Source organism: Kwoniella newhampshirensis, chromosome 13, assembly GCF_039105145.1.
Source record: "Kwoniella newhampshirensis strain CBS 13917 chromosome 13, whole genome shotgun sequence".
NCBI lineage: Eukaryota > Fungi > Basidiomycota > Tremellomycetes > Tremellales > Cryptococcaceae > Kwoniella > Kwoniella newhampshirensis.
Window position 1 is genome coordinate 635,203 of NC_089966.1, and position 12,188 is coordinate 647,390.

The 12,188-nt window shown below is 50.8% G+C and overlaps 4 protein-coding genes across 4 annotated transcripts; all 4 read left to right on the forward strand.

Annotated features, from left to right (window-relative positions):
- Positions 1 to 602: 602 nt before the first annotated feature.
- Positions 603 to 1,187, forward strand: IAR55_006197 (uncharacterized protein; the record flags this gene model as incomplete). Its single annotated transcript, XM_066949284.1, has 1 exon — positions 603 to 1,187. One exon carries the CDS (start codon positions 603 to 605, stop codon positions 1,185 to 1,187), a length of 585 nt encoding a protein of 194 aa, XP_066800292.1.
- A 3,752-nt stretch (positions 1,188 to 4,939) lies between these two features.
- IAR55_006198 (uncharacterized protein) lies at positions 4,940 to 7,319 on the forward strand (the record flags this gene model as incomplete). The annotated part of the gene is made up of 5 exons (XM_066949285.1): positions 4,940 to 5,312; positions 5,366 to 5,705; positions 5,758 to 5,818; positions 5,877 to 6,593; positions 6,645 to 7,319. 5 exons carry the CDS (start codon positions 4,940 to 4,942, stop codon positions 7,317 to 7,319), a joined length of 2,166 nt encoding a protein of 721 aa, XP_066800293.1.
- Positions 7,320 to 8,989: 1,670 nt separating this feature from the next.
- On the forward strand, positions 8,990 to 10,083 carry IAR55_006199 (uncharacterized protein; the record flags this gene model as incomplete). Its single annotated transcript, XM_066949286.1, has 4 exons — positions 8,990 to 9,064; positions 9,337 to 9,474; positions 9,842 to 9,880; positions 9,961 to 10,083. The coding sequence occupies 4 exons, from the start codon at positions 8,990 to 8,992 to the stop codon at positions 10,081 to 10,083; spliced, it is 375 nt and encodes a 124-aa protein (XP_066800294.1).
- Positions 10,084 to 10,641: 558 nt separating this feature from the next.
- IAR55_006200 (uncharacterized protein) lies at positions 10,642 to 12,056 on the forward strand (the record flags this gene model as incomplete). The annotated part of the gene is made up of 8 exons (XM_066949287.1): positions 10,642 to 10,658; positions 10,727 to 10,761; positions 10,836 to 11,007; positions 11,141 to 11,234; positions 11,303 to 11,535; positions 11,617 to 11,870; positions 11,940 to 11,975; positions 12,034 to 12,056. 8 exons carry the CDS (start codon positions 10,642 to 10,644, stop codon positions 12,054 to 12,056), a joined length of 864 nt encoding a protein of 287 aa, XP_066800295.1.
- Positions 12,057 to 12,188: the final 132 nt, after the last annotated feature.

A 12,188-nucleotide genomic window follows, 5' to 3' on the forward strand; every position in this document is an offset into this window, starting at 1 on the left:
GATGGGAATGACTAAAACTCCCGCGTCACACCAAAGTGACTCAACCAGTTTCAAGTCTAACGATAAGCGCCACTCTGAAGCCAAAGCGTAAAGCAATTGCAACCCGATATGATGGAGCTCGAGAGGACTAGTACTGATTGGAAGCGGATCGAATGAGGGTATAACAGAAATAGGCTTGAGGGCTTGAGGCAACTGTCTTGATCGGAGATGCATTCTCATATGACAGTGCCGACAGCTGGACAACACGCTGTACACTGGATGAACCGGGCTCATACATATACGACCTTCTGCTGAAGGGTGGTAATGGCTCTTCTGATCCTTCACAAAGCGATATGTTCGTGACGATGACTGGTGATTGAGTTGAATGTAGAGATTACGGGATATCGAGTCGATCCAGATTCGGGTCGCTTCAGTCCACTCGTGCTACGGTATCGCTGCAGGCGATCACAATTGCCGCAGAGCGCTTCACTTGCTCATCATGACATCTGACCACAGTGTACTTCATTGACCCATCATCGATCACGCGCACGATGTAGCCGCTTGACCTCGAGCTGTCCCACAGAGCTGCTGTTCATAGAGACGGCCGCGTACGACTCACGACCATGTCAGCTATCAGCATTCGAAAAGCTGAATGCACCGTCGCCGACGCCGAGTGCATCGTATCGATCGGACGTCCTGTTTTCACCGCAACATTCGCGCACACATGTACACCTGCCGATCTCGAGCTTTTCGTCGAAGAATCATATACCGTAGACAAGATCTTAACGGAACTGAAAGATCACAACACGACCTTCTTCTTCGCATCAATGGCGGGAGCAGAAGACGAGGCAGAAACAGCTTTCGGATTCAGTCAACTCAGGATAAGGAGCACCGAACCATGTCTAGCGCGATACACGAAGTACATCGAGCTCCAACGGATATACTTCAGTGTGGATGTGGACCATCATGGGTCGGGAATCGCGAGGAAATTGATGGAGCACAATATGGGTGACGCCAAGGATATGGGGTACGAGCAGATCTGGTTGGGAGTGTATGAAGAGAACGACAGAGCGAGACGGTTTTATGGGAAGTTTGGGTTTGAGAGGATTGGTGAACACCATTTGTTGGTCGGGAAGGATCTGCAGACGGATCTAGTCATGATTGCGAGCTTGGAGACAAACAGGACTCGCATTTCCAGCAATTCATGAATGCATGACTACTTCGACTTGCTCTTGTCATCATCTCCCCTTTGTCCTCTGAAACATATCTCGTCATCATCACCTTTCGTTAGCCGCCACCCAGCCTCCTCTAACGGTCGGACATTACGTGTCCCGCTGGTGACAGATGCCGCTACCGTTTTTCGATCACTGTGGTAGACCATAAAGTGCGACAGACCGAAAACACTACGCGTCTTTTTTTGGGTTGAGTACCTGTGTCAGAACTCTGTTACCTCGAAAGGCTGCCAGTCGTTAGGAACCTCTTGCATCGGTCGGCTGCAGATTATCGTTGGATGGGATTGCGTGCGTGCGTGCGTGTGTGTGGACGAATGGACGGGTAATCGCAAGTGCGAAAACACTAAAAAGATCAGTGAGGGCAAAGGATGTGATCATGCAATTGTAGGCACAGTTCGATACCGTAGTCTATCTGGACCCTACAAAGCGCCCCACCTAATCTGACTACCCTATCTCGGCACGATCATATAGGTGTAAACCCTTTGATTGGGGACAGGGTCTCTGTCCGCCGTCGCCGCGAGAATCAAGAACCGATCGACTGTCCGGGTGTTGGGCTACGTACTTTTGGTCTGATCAAAGCAGATTAACCTCTGCGCGTAGATTCATTCATTCGCTGCACTGCGTAAAGCACCACCACCGCGCATTTTCGTAGAGCAACTGCGGATGAGGTGTCTTGGCCGTTTTGGAGGGGGAAGGTGGGGGAGTTGTGTTTGATTGATACGGTTCGCCGTCTGTTTCTGTCTTTCAGACTTTTCGGTTTCGGATGGAACGTGCCCGCTCCGAACAGGCAGGAAGAGAAAACTCATCTACGGCCAAGGATAACTCACGCCTCGCCCTCGCATCTCTGGACCTTTGGAGCTTCATCATCTTTCTGGGAAAATGCGACGGACGGATGCACTAAGTGTGTCTTCCCCTGATCACTGACGTCTGTGATCAACTCTCTTGTGTTTTTGTCCCCTGAGCTTTGGTAGGTTTGGGTGGCAAATGCGATGGAAATCGACGAGAACGATCTACTTTGTTGGTAACGTGGGACGTACACGCTCAATGGGATTTTCAAAAGTACCTCCGTTCCCCGTCATCTTCCCTTTCCCTCCCGCCCATATCTGCCCGTCGTCACCTTCTTCCCCCGTTCCACACACATCAAGGTACATACATGCTGTACGGTATTACATGGGTCCCTTCTTTTTGGTCTCCCCTTTACCTCATTTAGGGTTGAGAACGATCATTACGCAAGCTTTGAAATTGATCCGGGGGCCCGAAGGACTTTAAAATACATACACCCACAGGTGACGATGACCATCTAGTGATTTTTTTTCCCTCTGAAAAAGGTAGCGAAAGTGAGTGACGCCGACGCCAACGTCAACGACGCAACGGTGAGAGGGGTAACGTCACGTCTCTTGGGAAACTATTGTTGTTCCCAAACCGATAGTTTATCACACAGAGGTGCATCGACTCCTTCCTTGCTTTGTGTATTCTCGGGCCGATCATCGATAACAATAATAATCATACTTTGTTCTCACCTCCACCATTTCGAGCGAATACGAACCCTTGCACTGCCCTAAAGACCTGGCCACAGGTCATCCGACGAGACGAGACGAGACGACAAGCAAAGCGGATCCTTTTTGCGTCCTCGACTACACCATCCCTTGGCATCTAGGCTGAGATTAGGTCGCGAAAGGATTCTCATACGTGTCAATCAATCGAGCGTAAATCCCGTCAAGGAAGCGCTATCCCACTCCTCCCTCCTCTTCCGCTGCGCGTCTCAGCCCCATTGTCCGGTCAGCAGATATCGATCTGGCTCCTTACGACCGTGCAGTCCACCGGATCCTGCTACATGGTATCATCATCACACAAATCGGAGCCGTTCCACATATTACGACAACTGCAGATATCATCTACCACTCACTATAGAGGCTGAACAAAGACAAAAAGGAAACGGGATAGGCCAGTGGCGTTCTTAGTGTGGTGAGTGCATCACGATCGTCTTTTGTCTGTTTCAGCCAGCCGGATGTATATCTTGCATCCTGCACCGCTCGAACAGCTGCATACACGTCAATCCGAGCCGATCATGCACTGACCGCCGACACCATTCTTTCAGTTCACTTGTTGCCACACGTCACAACTCATATCGAAACAATCGCCCCTTTCCCTTCCCTTTGTCGATTGTCCGGTGATCATCCCTGGCATTCACAGCACCGCTGCACTTTCTTCCCTTTCCTTTCCGTCTTTGATCCTACGTCAACGCTTCCCTCCTTCACTCGGCTATCTCGGGTTGAGTGAGCGTTCGACAGAGTCTCGAGTCGTATCGCAACCGCGAGTCCCGACGACACAGGGACGACGCTTGGGTGTGGAGGACAAGCGTCTGATTTGACGCATGTACCACACGAGGTGGACGGGGCAAAGAGAAGCGTCGCACTGGTTTGTTGCGATCGATATCTCCAGAGGATAGAGAGTTTGGGATTTCATTAGGTGACAACACCTCGCACACATACACACAGAACACCGGACATCGCTCGGACTTCCAAGTCTCAGGGGCAGCGCACATTTCCAAAGGATCCAAGACACCGAAACGGTGGCGATCACTCCCATCTCTCGAGCAAGATTGGCGACTGTATGCTATCATCCTGAATGGCGAACCCCTTTCCTCGCGCCACCTATCACCCTCAAACGATTCGGTATCGGGCTGCGTTTCCGTCGGCACGGTTCGTCTCTACGTCTTGATTCTACCCCAGAAACGAGAAACAATAACAATCGCGAATCGAGGTCAGTCAATCAAGTACGCATTGCACCACGCTTTCCCTCGCAACTCTCAACCTCACCCAAGGTCCAGGTATTCCAGTATATAAGCTGTGTCTCATCCTGGCAGGCATCTTCGTTCCTCTCTCTCTACCTCTCCCCACACTTTCGACTCGAAGAGCGTCTTATACCTTTCCTTCGAGCGGACATCAGCCCACTGCAAGTAATCCTTTCGGCCCAGCAGGTCGCGTCTTCTCGTCTATTCGCTTGGGAAGACACTGGTCGAAGAGGAAGTCATCCATATAGTAGGATAGCGATATCTAGGTGAGTTCGGGTCTTTGTTTCGAAAAGTCAGGAATACCGAAGGAATCCCTTGTGCCGCCCAAAATTCGGATGTTTGACACTTTTTGCGTTCAACATTCTTTGCCACTCAACCTGTTCTTTCACGTCTTCCTGTCTTCTCATCCAGCCCGACCCTCAGCTACTCACATACGTTTAAGCCCCCTTTACATGCCGTGTCTCATCGTCATCACACCTAACTCTTTGGTGCTTTTATTAACCTCGTTCACAATGTCAGAGCTTCCTTCCTTCCGACACTCCAAGCAATCCGACACGCAATCCCTCCTCTTCATCCCTTGCGTTCGACCTTCGTAGTCCTCACAAACGACTGAACGCCGCTCAGTGAGAAAGAGCAGACCCAAACAACGTTTAGGGAACAAGCAGAGCGGCTTAGAGCGGCTTACGTCGACGTCGATTCCCAAGCCGCCTATACCAGCAGAATAAGCTTAGCTTTGTGTCATATGGGAACACAGGATTGCGCCTGACTCAACTGGATATCTCTCAAGGCGTTCTCGGCGAACTTACCCAACCCACATCGTTGCGACTCACTTCTTTCTTCTTTCTCACTTATCTCCCCTACAATCCCATCCTTGCGTACACATCGCTTCCAAGGTCACCTCTTCCTCTCGACATCAAAATCGGTATCAGCTCACATGTGTACGGATCACCCTTCCTCGTCTCGACACTTCCTTCCACTCACACCGCCTACGTTGCACTTTGACCAAGCATCAGCGGTTGACGGGTCAGCGAGCGATCAGGAAACGATACTCGAGTCTCCTACCGACTCGCTCACTCACGGAGTCTGGCCCCACCGTTTTTGTGGCGATCCTGTCAGCAGGGGTCTGGATCATCTTCAGCTTCATCCTACGCGCCGAGCAGAGAAGAGACTCGTGTCGTCAAGACTGGGCTCATCTTCATCGTCTCCAAAGGAGAGGAGAAAGAAGTGCAAGATGAACATGAACATGGCCAAGACCGGGTCAATAGCCGCCCTGCCTGGCATCCAAACGCCATTAGCAACATATGTTGGTGAGTACATCGGGCTCTTTACTCGATCTGCACCTCACCTGACAACATTTCAGCTCAGATGGTCGTTTGGCTGTGGTATGGTGAATTCCAAAATCAAAGTCAATCGCCATCCGAGACCTTTTCTCCTCACTCCCCTCCGATACCGAACAACCCTTTCGATGTGACGATCGAACCCCCGCCTCGTGTCACTCCCCTCATGGTCCATCCTTCGTCTCAATTCAGCGAGTTCGTCGCTCGCCTGCTACAGGTTACTATGGTCTCGCACAGTGTCACTGTCGTTGCGCTTCTGTATGTCTATCGCCTGAAGATGAATAATCAGTTCTTCTCCACACCGGGAAGTGAGCAGAGACCGTTCGTCGCTGGTTTGATGCTGTCGAACAAGTACCTTGATGAGTGAGTCAACTTTCTGTCATCATGTTGATGGCGTGCTGACATAATCTTCTAGCAACACCTACACTAACTCGACTTGGGCGGAACTGACTGGCATACCACTACCTGAAATAAATGTAAGTTCCTCGTATCGATGCTGTACCCAAGCATTGACCTTTTCTTTTTCCCTCACAGAGGATGGAGTCTGAACTCCTACACGGTCTCGAATACAAACTTGGCGTTCACATATCAGAATATCAAAGATGGAAGACTCTGCTCGACGAGTTCATGACATCCCGAGGTCCAGGAGGTGCCGCTGGTCGACACGCCAGACAGCTTTCTATGAGCAAGGCTTCACATATCCCAAGATTACTCACTACACCAGTCACCATAGCTCCGGGATCATCAAGCATGGGCCGGGCTCGATCCGCTTCGCCACCCCGTTTCAATCCATCCGCCGATGCGAGTTACGTCTTCCCGCAAGTTTATGACCACTCGAGAAAGTATTCTGCTGTCGATATCTACCCATCGAACCAGACTCCTGTTGAGACCACCTACACAAATGTCGCTCAGCCTGTTTTGTCCTCCCAACGTCTTCAGCCGAATCTGCCTGTCATTCGGGCTAGGCCTGCTATGAATCATCAGAATTCAAACTCGTCGCTCAATAGGTCTACATCTCTCAACCGGCAGTATTCCAGATTGGGTTCGCAGCCGGATGACAACAGTAGTCGTGAGCGACGAGGCTCAGTTGGCCACGTCTACGGCATCCCTTTGGACCAGGGACAAATTCACAGTGGCCCGATAACTCCTTATGGACAAATGATCGTTGGTTCGCAGGGAGAATGGGATGGTGGACGAGCGCTACTAGCTCCCTATGAGTGTCAGGCTCAGCCACAGTTAGTACCTCCAGAGGTGAGTTGCTCGACTTCCAGAGAATGCGGGCACTGATCATCACGGGCTTAGCATCTCATGTTCTATTCTCTTGCGGCTGCACCACATCCTGGCGCGGATGGAGCTCCTCGCAAAGCTATCCTTCGGCATCAGGATCCCTCTATTTCCTTCTCATTCCCGCCCGCTCCTAATCCAAACTACATGGCTACACCTATCTACCAACTTCCGTCGACAGCACCGTATTCTTACGAGGATATCAGCATGTCAGAGTCGAATCCAAGTCCCCAAGCACTTTACCCGCCCAGCATGTTCGAGGTGAATCAAATACCGTCTGCGTCTGGTCGACTGAACAGTCACAACACCCCAATCCCCTACAACCCTTATGATCTCCGCATCTTCTCGCCAGTGTATGCCGACCCGGAGCCTGCGCAGTTCGCCAACGCGGGACCTCCTGGATACGTCTATAATCCCCCGAGTATGACATGGCATCAGCAATATCCACAAATGCCACCAGTAGCATCTGAGACCAACGGCCTTGGTATAAACATGAATATGGGCATCAGTGGAGTTGCGACTTCTGCATTACCGTCCGGCGTACCTGGAGGAACGAATACCAACCGGTGGAGTCTAGGCTCGGACGGTGGCGGAGGTCCCAAATCTGTGAGAGGAGCGGGTGGTCTGATGTGGGCCAACAACGGAAGCAGAAGCGAGTGGTCGAGTCCGCTGGTCAAATTCGATCAGCCTTAGGTTATGAGAGGAGAAAAGTAGTAACGACGATACACGTGACGATTGTCTCATGGTGACTCATCATTCTTTGCACTTTGTACGATACAATTCTGTTTCCATTCCGGGTCATCTGTTCGTCAAAGCACATGCTCACACACGCATCATATTTCTTGTACACGACTTTCTCTCACATTGATATCAACCTCTTTTGTCACGTATCTCACAAAGCAACTTGTTCCATAGCATGATACATCCTTCAGCATGTCCTCGACTGTGGATTCTTTTCCCATAGATGTTTGTAATTCTGCAAATGGCATGTATATGACATGCGAGTGAATGTGTCTTTGAGGAAGAGAGCCGCGATCATGTGTAGATTACAGGAACATGCAGATTGTATCAGCCGATGTCATAGAACGGGAGAGATTATGATGATGGGTCTCCCCCTCGTTTCATGTGACTTGAGCTCTTGCGCGCGACACGTCCGAAGCGGGGAGGTGAAACGCAACTCCCCAAGTCCTTTGATTCAGTCGCATGTCTCCAACGGATCGATTGACAAAGGAGGTTAGTGATGATGTGAATGACATACGAACGCAGTGTCCAATGCAAGGAGGACAGAAGGACGATGATGACGACGATGAGGGTCAGTTGTGAAGGGGAAGAATGGTTCTGGTACTTCCTTTCTTCAGTAGTGTCATACGGTAGTACATTGGCGTGGAATGGGAGGTTCCTGCGAGATTCCTTCCTCATGAGACACTGTGACTTGCCATACTTCCACCACAACTGATCTTCACGGATAAATTCGTACATACATACCACACTATACTAGAACAGAAAACGCCGACCTGCCGTATCATATCGCGTTGTGATCTCCAGACTTCTCACACTCGAGTATCAATCCGCCATCTTCACACTTGTTGAACGAGTGCTAGCTGCACTGCACTACACGACCAACGACTCGCCACCGACCGAACCGACTCGACCTCCAGACGTTATAACTCCAGAGCACCTATCCGTACATCTTTTCCAGCTTTGTTCGAAACCTACCGTACAAGTGCACGTATCGACTCTGGATTCGCAACTCGTACGACCCTTGATTCGAGAACGCCTTCAAACTCAAATAGATCGAAGGTCCGGATAGGAAAAAGAGGACAAGATGGATCCGATGTCTATGATGATGATGGTACGTTTAGTCATCAAAAACTTTCCCATTCATTCGGCGAGACACAAATGGGTACGCGACCGTGGCAGTATGGAGAGGGATAGCGGGGCTTGTCGGAGATCTGTTGATCGGGGACCGGGATTGAGGCGAATGATTTTCGAATTCGTTATCTTACCAGCAGTCAAAGATGTGTTGTTCAGTTACTTTGGCTGGGCCGGGAAGCTGACATAGGGCCACCTTGGGCCCTTCGCCATATCCGCGGTTCGAGGACCATTTGATATCCTCACCACATCGTCTGAACACCTTTTGCACATCACTTGATCTGTACCTCGACTCCCTGGTCATCCACCTCGTGTCTTGCTCCCCTTGTCCCTGCCGCGATTCCAAGCTTCAGCTGACAGACATCATACTCCAACTTTTCCACGAATGCTCTTCCTCCGACCGTGGGCGCAATGATTTCGACCAATATCCCCCCTGACTACGGACACTCTCCCTTTGCCCCATTGACCGCCCCATCACACAGGGAGGAGGTATGGGAATGGGAGGTATGGGAATGGGAGGTATGGGAATGGGCGGTATGGGAATGGGTATGAACCCAATGATGACGGTGAGTCAATCCACACTCGATCCTCTCATCACCCTCCCCACACTCCCCTATTGATGCGAAGAACGCGATTGAAAGAAAAGAAAGTTGAGATGCGTGATCTTCGTTAGGGAATGATGAATCCGATGATGAACCCGATGACGATGGTGGGTATCGTAAGACCGTTTTTGCTGTCTGATACAGATTGTGGTCTGGGCCGGAACTCGAGAGCGAATCGAGTGACAACGTTGAAGGGGGATTAACAGATGGAGGAGAATGCTGATCAAGAGATGTAGGGCGGTATGGGAGGAATGGGCATGGGTGGGATGGGTATGGGTATGGGAGGGATAGGAGGGATGGGAGGAATGGGAGGAATGGGCATGAGTGGGATCGGCATGGGAGGAATGGGAGCGATGGGAATGAACCCTATGATGGTTCGCTTTTCCTCATTTTTCCAGTCCCAACCTCCCCATACCCCTCTGCCTCAGCCGTGTCTCCCATCCCGCATCTGCCTGTACCCACAGTCCAGCCGGTCTCAACACCTGTGCCATGCGCCGCCCTATCTCTCTTGATCGAGCCCTCACTATCCTTCAAATCGTCCCTGCGCCTCACCTTCCCACCTTCCGTATCGTCCAAAGTCTGCATCTCTCTTCAAACCACCTTTCGCTGCCTGCCTCCGTCCACCATCACACCATGTCTTTCCTACCACGAGCATTATGCCTGTTCAGGGTCACATCCCCACATTCGAAGCCTTCCCTCATCTCCAGCAGGAGACTCGCTGATGTCATATCGTCATCGCAGGGTATGAACCCCATGATGGGTATGGGCATGGGAGGATACGTGAGTTCAGACATGTTCTCCTCAAGCCAATGGTCTATCCTCGCTGACATAACCCAATCTCTCTTCCGCATCGCCACCAGAACATGCTAGGAGGCGGTCCGGGTTCCGGTGCATATGGGGTTGGTCTCGGTCTCCCTTACAGTTCCACCTGGTTCCCACCCTGGATGCAACAGCTGATGTATCGTACGCCTTGGTACACTTAGATGCCAAGGTATCCTCCAGGCGGGTGAGCGCGACTTTCTTTTTCCCAGTCAAACCGAGTCATCCTCCCCTCCTTGTCAGACACGCTCCAGTATTACCCGATCACTCTTTTCGCTCTTACAATTGCGATTCGAAACGGTTCATGATATACATGATCGAGTAGTCCAATCTGACCCTGTGAGTGATCGACCTCTATGCCATATAGACTCTTTGGAGATTACGGGATGGGACTCGGAGCGTTACCGGGAGGGATGATGGGTGGCATCGGAGCAGGTATGGGTGGATATGGAATGGGAATGGGTATGCCATGGGGGGGTCATTAGTGGTAGACCTACTGTACTTTGCATGCAATGAGTTAGCTGAAAGAGAGAGAGAGGGAGAGAGAGAGACAGAGACGAAGCGAAGGATGTGCCACAAACGAATTCCCCGCGGGATTTCACCCTTTGCCACGCTTTGTCCACTGTCTTTGTCCCTTCGTCGAGATTTCCATCCACTGCAAAGCGTTGATGAATGTATGCATTACAAGACTCACTTGATCAGTACTTTTTAACAAACTCAAAATGGCAGCCGCTAGACCGTGAGTGCGATATCAAGTGCAGCGTCGACCAGTCCTACATGCTGACGAATGGAAACACGATCTCGCAGACTGAAGACCGATTGGGCAGCCGATGATGTCGATGGTGAGTAAATCAATCCATAATGTTCATCGGAAGTATGCGCTGATCAATGCGGAATTTTCCTCATCTCTATGTAGCTGACGAACTGCCCGCTCCTTCTGAGACTACCGACGCGGACGGTATCACCACGATCATCACTTGGAAGTTGGACGAGCAAGACAGGAAGGTGAAGGTGACTAGAAGAGTTAGGAGACGGATGCAGACTCAGATCGTGTCTCATTCGGTCGCAGAGAGGAAACATTGGGCAAAGTGAGTGTTGTCTTGACGAGTACATCACTCACTCCCTGTCTCCTTGTCCTGTCCTCGTCATCATTCATGTCCTTTTCTGTCTCTTTCGGGTGACCCGGAACACAAACGAGCAAAGTGCTGATCACCTTCGTAGGTTCGGACTCGACAAGGGAAAGCCCTCAGGACCCGACAGGAAGACCACTATCGTCGGAGAGAACCTTCATTTCAGAATCGCACCAGTCAGCAAGGTCAGTAATCGTCAGCTTTCAAGTCACGATTGAGGCAGCCTTACTGACGTCTATGTTTACGATCACAGGTCGAACCCGAAGCAGCTGACCCCGTTGCCGCGAAACCCCTCGCTGGCAAAGCTGTCGTTTGTCGACTTTGTCAAGGCGCCCATTTCACCGCCAAGTGTCCCTTCAAGGAGCAACTGGCCGTTGTGGACAGTCTGAATGCCGATGGAATGGATGGTGAAGCAGAGGATGATCCAAGTGCTGGTGGTTTGGCACCAAGAGGTGGAGCTTCCACAGGTGGAAAATACGTCCCTCCGTGAGTTTCACTCTCTATTTCTGTGCCCTTCACGTACCAGGTATAGCGTTCTTTCATGCTAATTGATTACTCGACTTCCAGTGGGCAACGTGCTGGTGGCGGTGCCGGAGAATCAATGTTCAGGAACCGAGACGACCTCCCCACACTTCGAATCACTTCACTCTCAGTGGATGCGGACGAGGACGACGTCCGAGACCTTTTCTCTAAATTCGGTAGAATCGGAAGAGTATCAGTTGTCAGGGATCGTGAGACTAGGGAGAGTAAAGGGTTGGCGTTCGTTAGCTTTGAGGAGAAGAAACATGGGGAATTGGCTATCCAGAAGATGAACGGTTTCGGTGAGTATGATCACTGCAGAGCAGGTCGCTGGCACGGACTTGAGAGACTGATGCTCTGCTGTTTGTTAGGTTACGACTCTTTGATTCTCAATGTTGCTTGGTCACGTAAGTTCACCTATCGTTGCTAGATTGCTCAGTAACATAAGCTGATATACACACATAGAACCTCGAGGCGATCGACCGTAGTTCCCCTTTGCGCACTCTTGAAAACTGGCAGAGCCATAGCTTTGTCGTTTACATGCAGCCTGATACCCATGCTTGAAACTGATTCCATCGATCAAATGGATTTGGGATTAGAGTGATCGCAACTGGCACCAT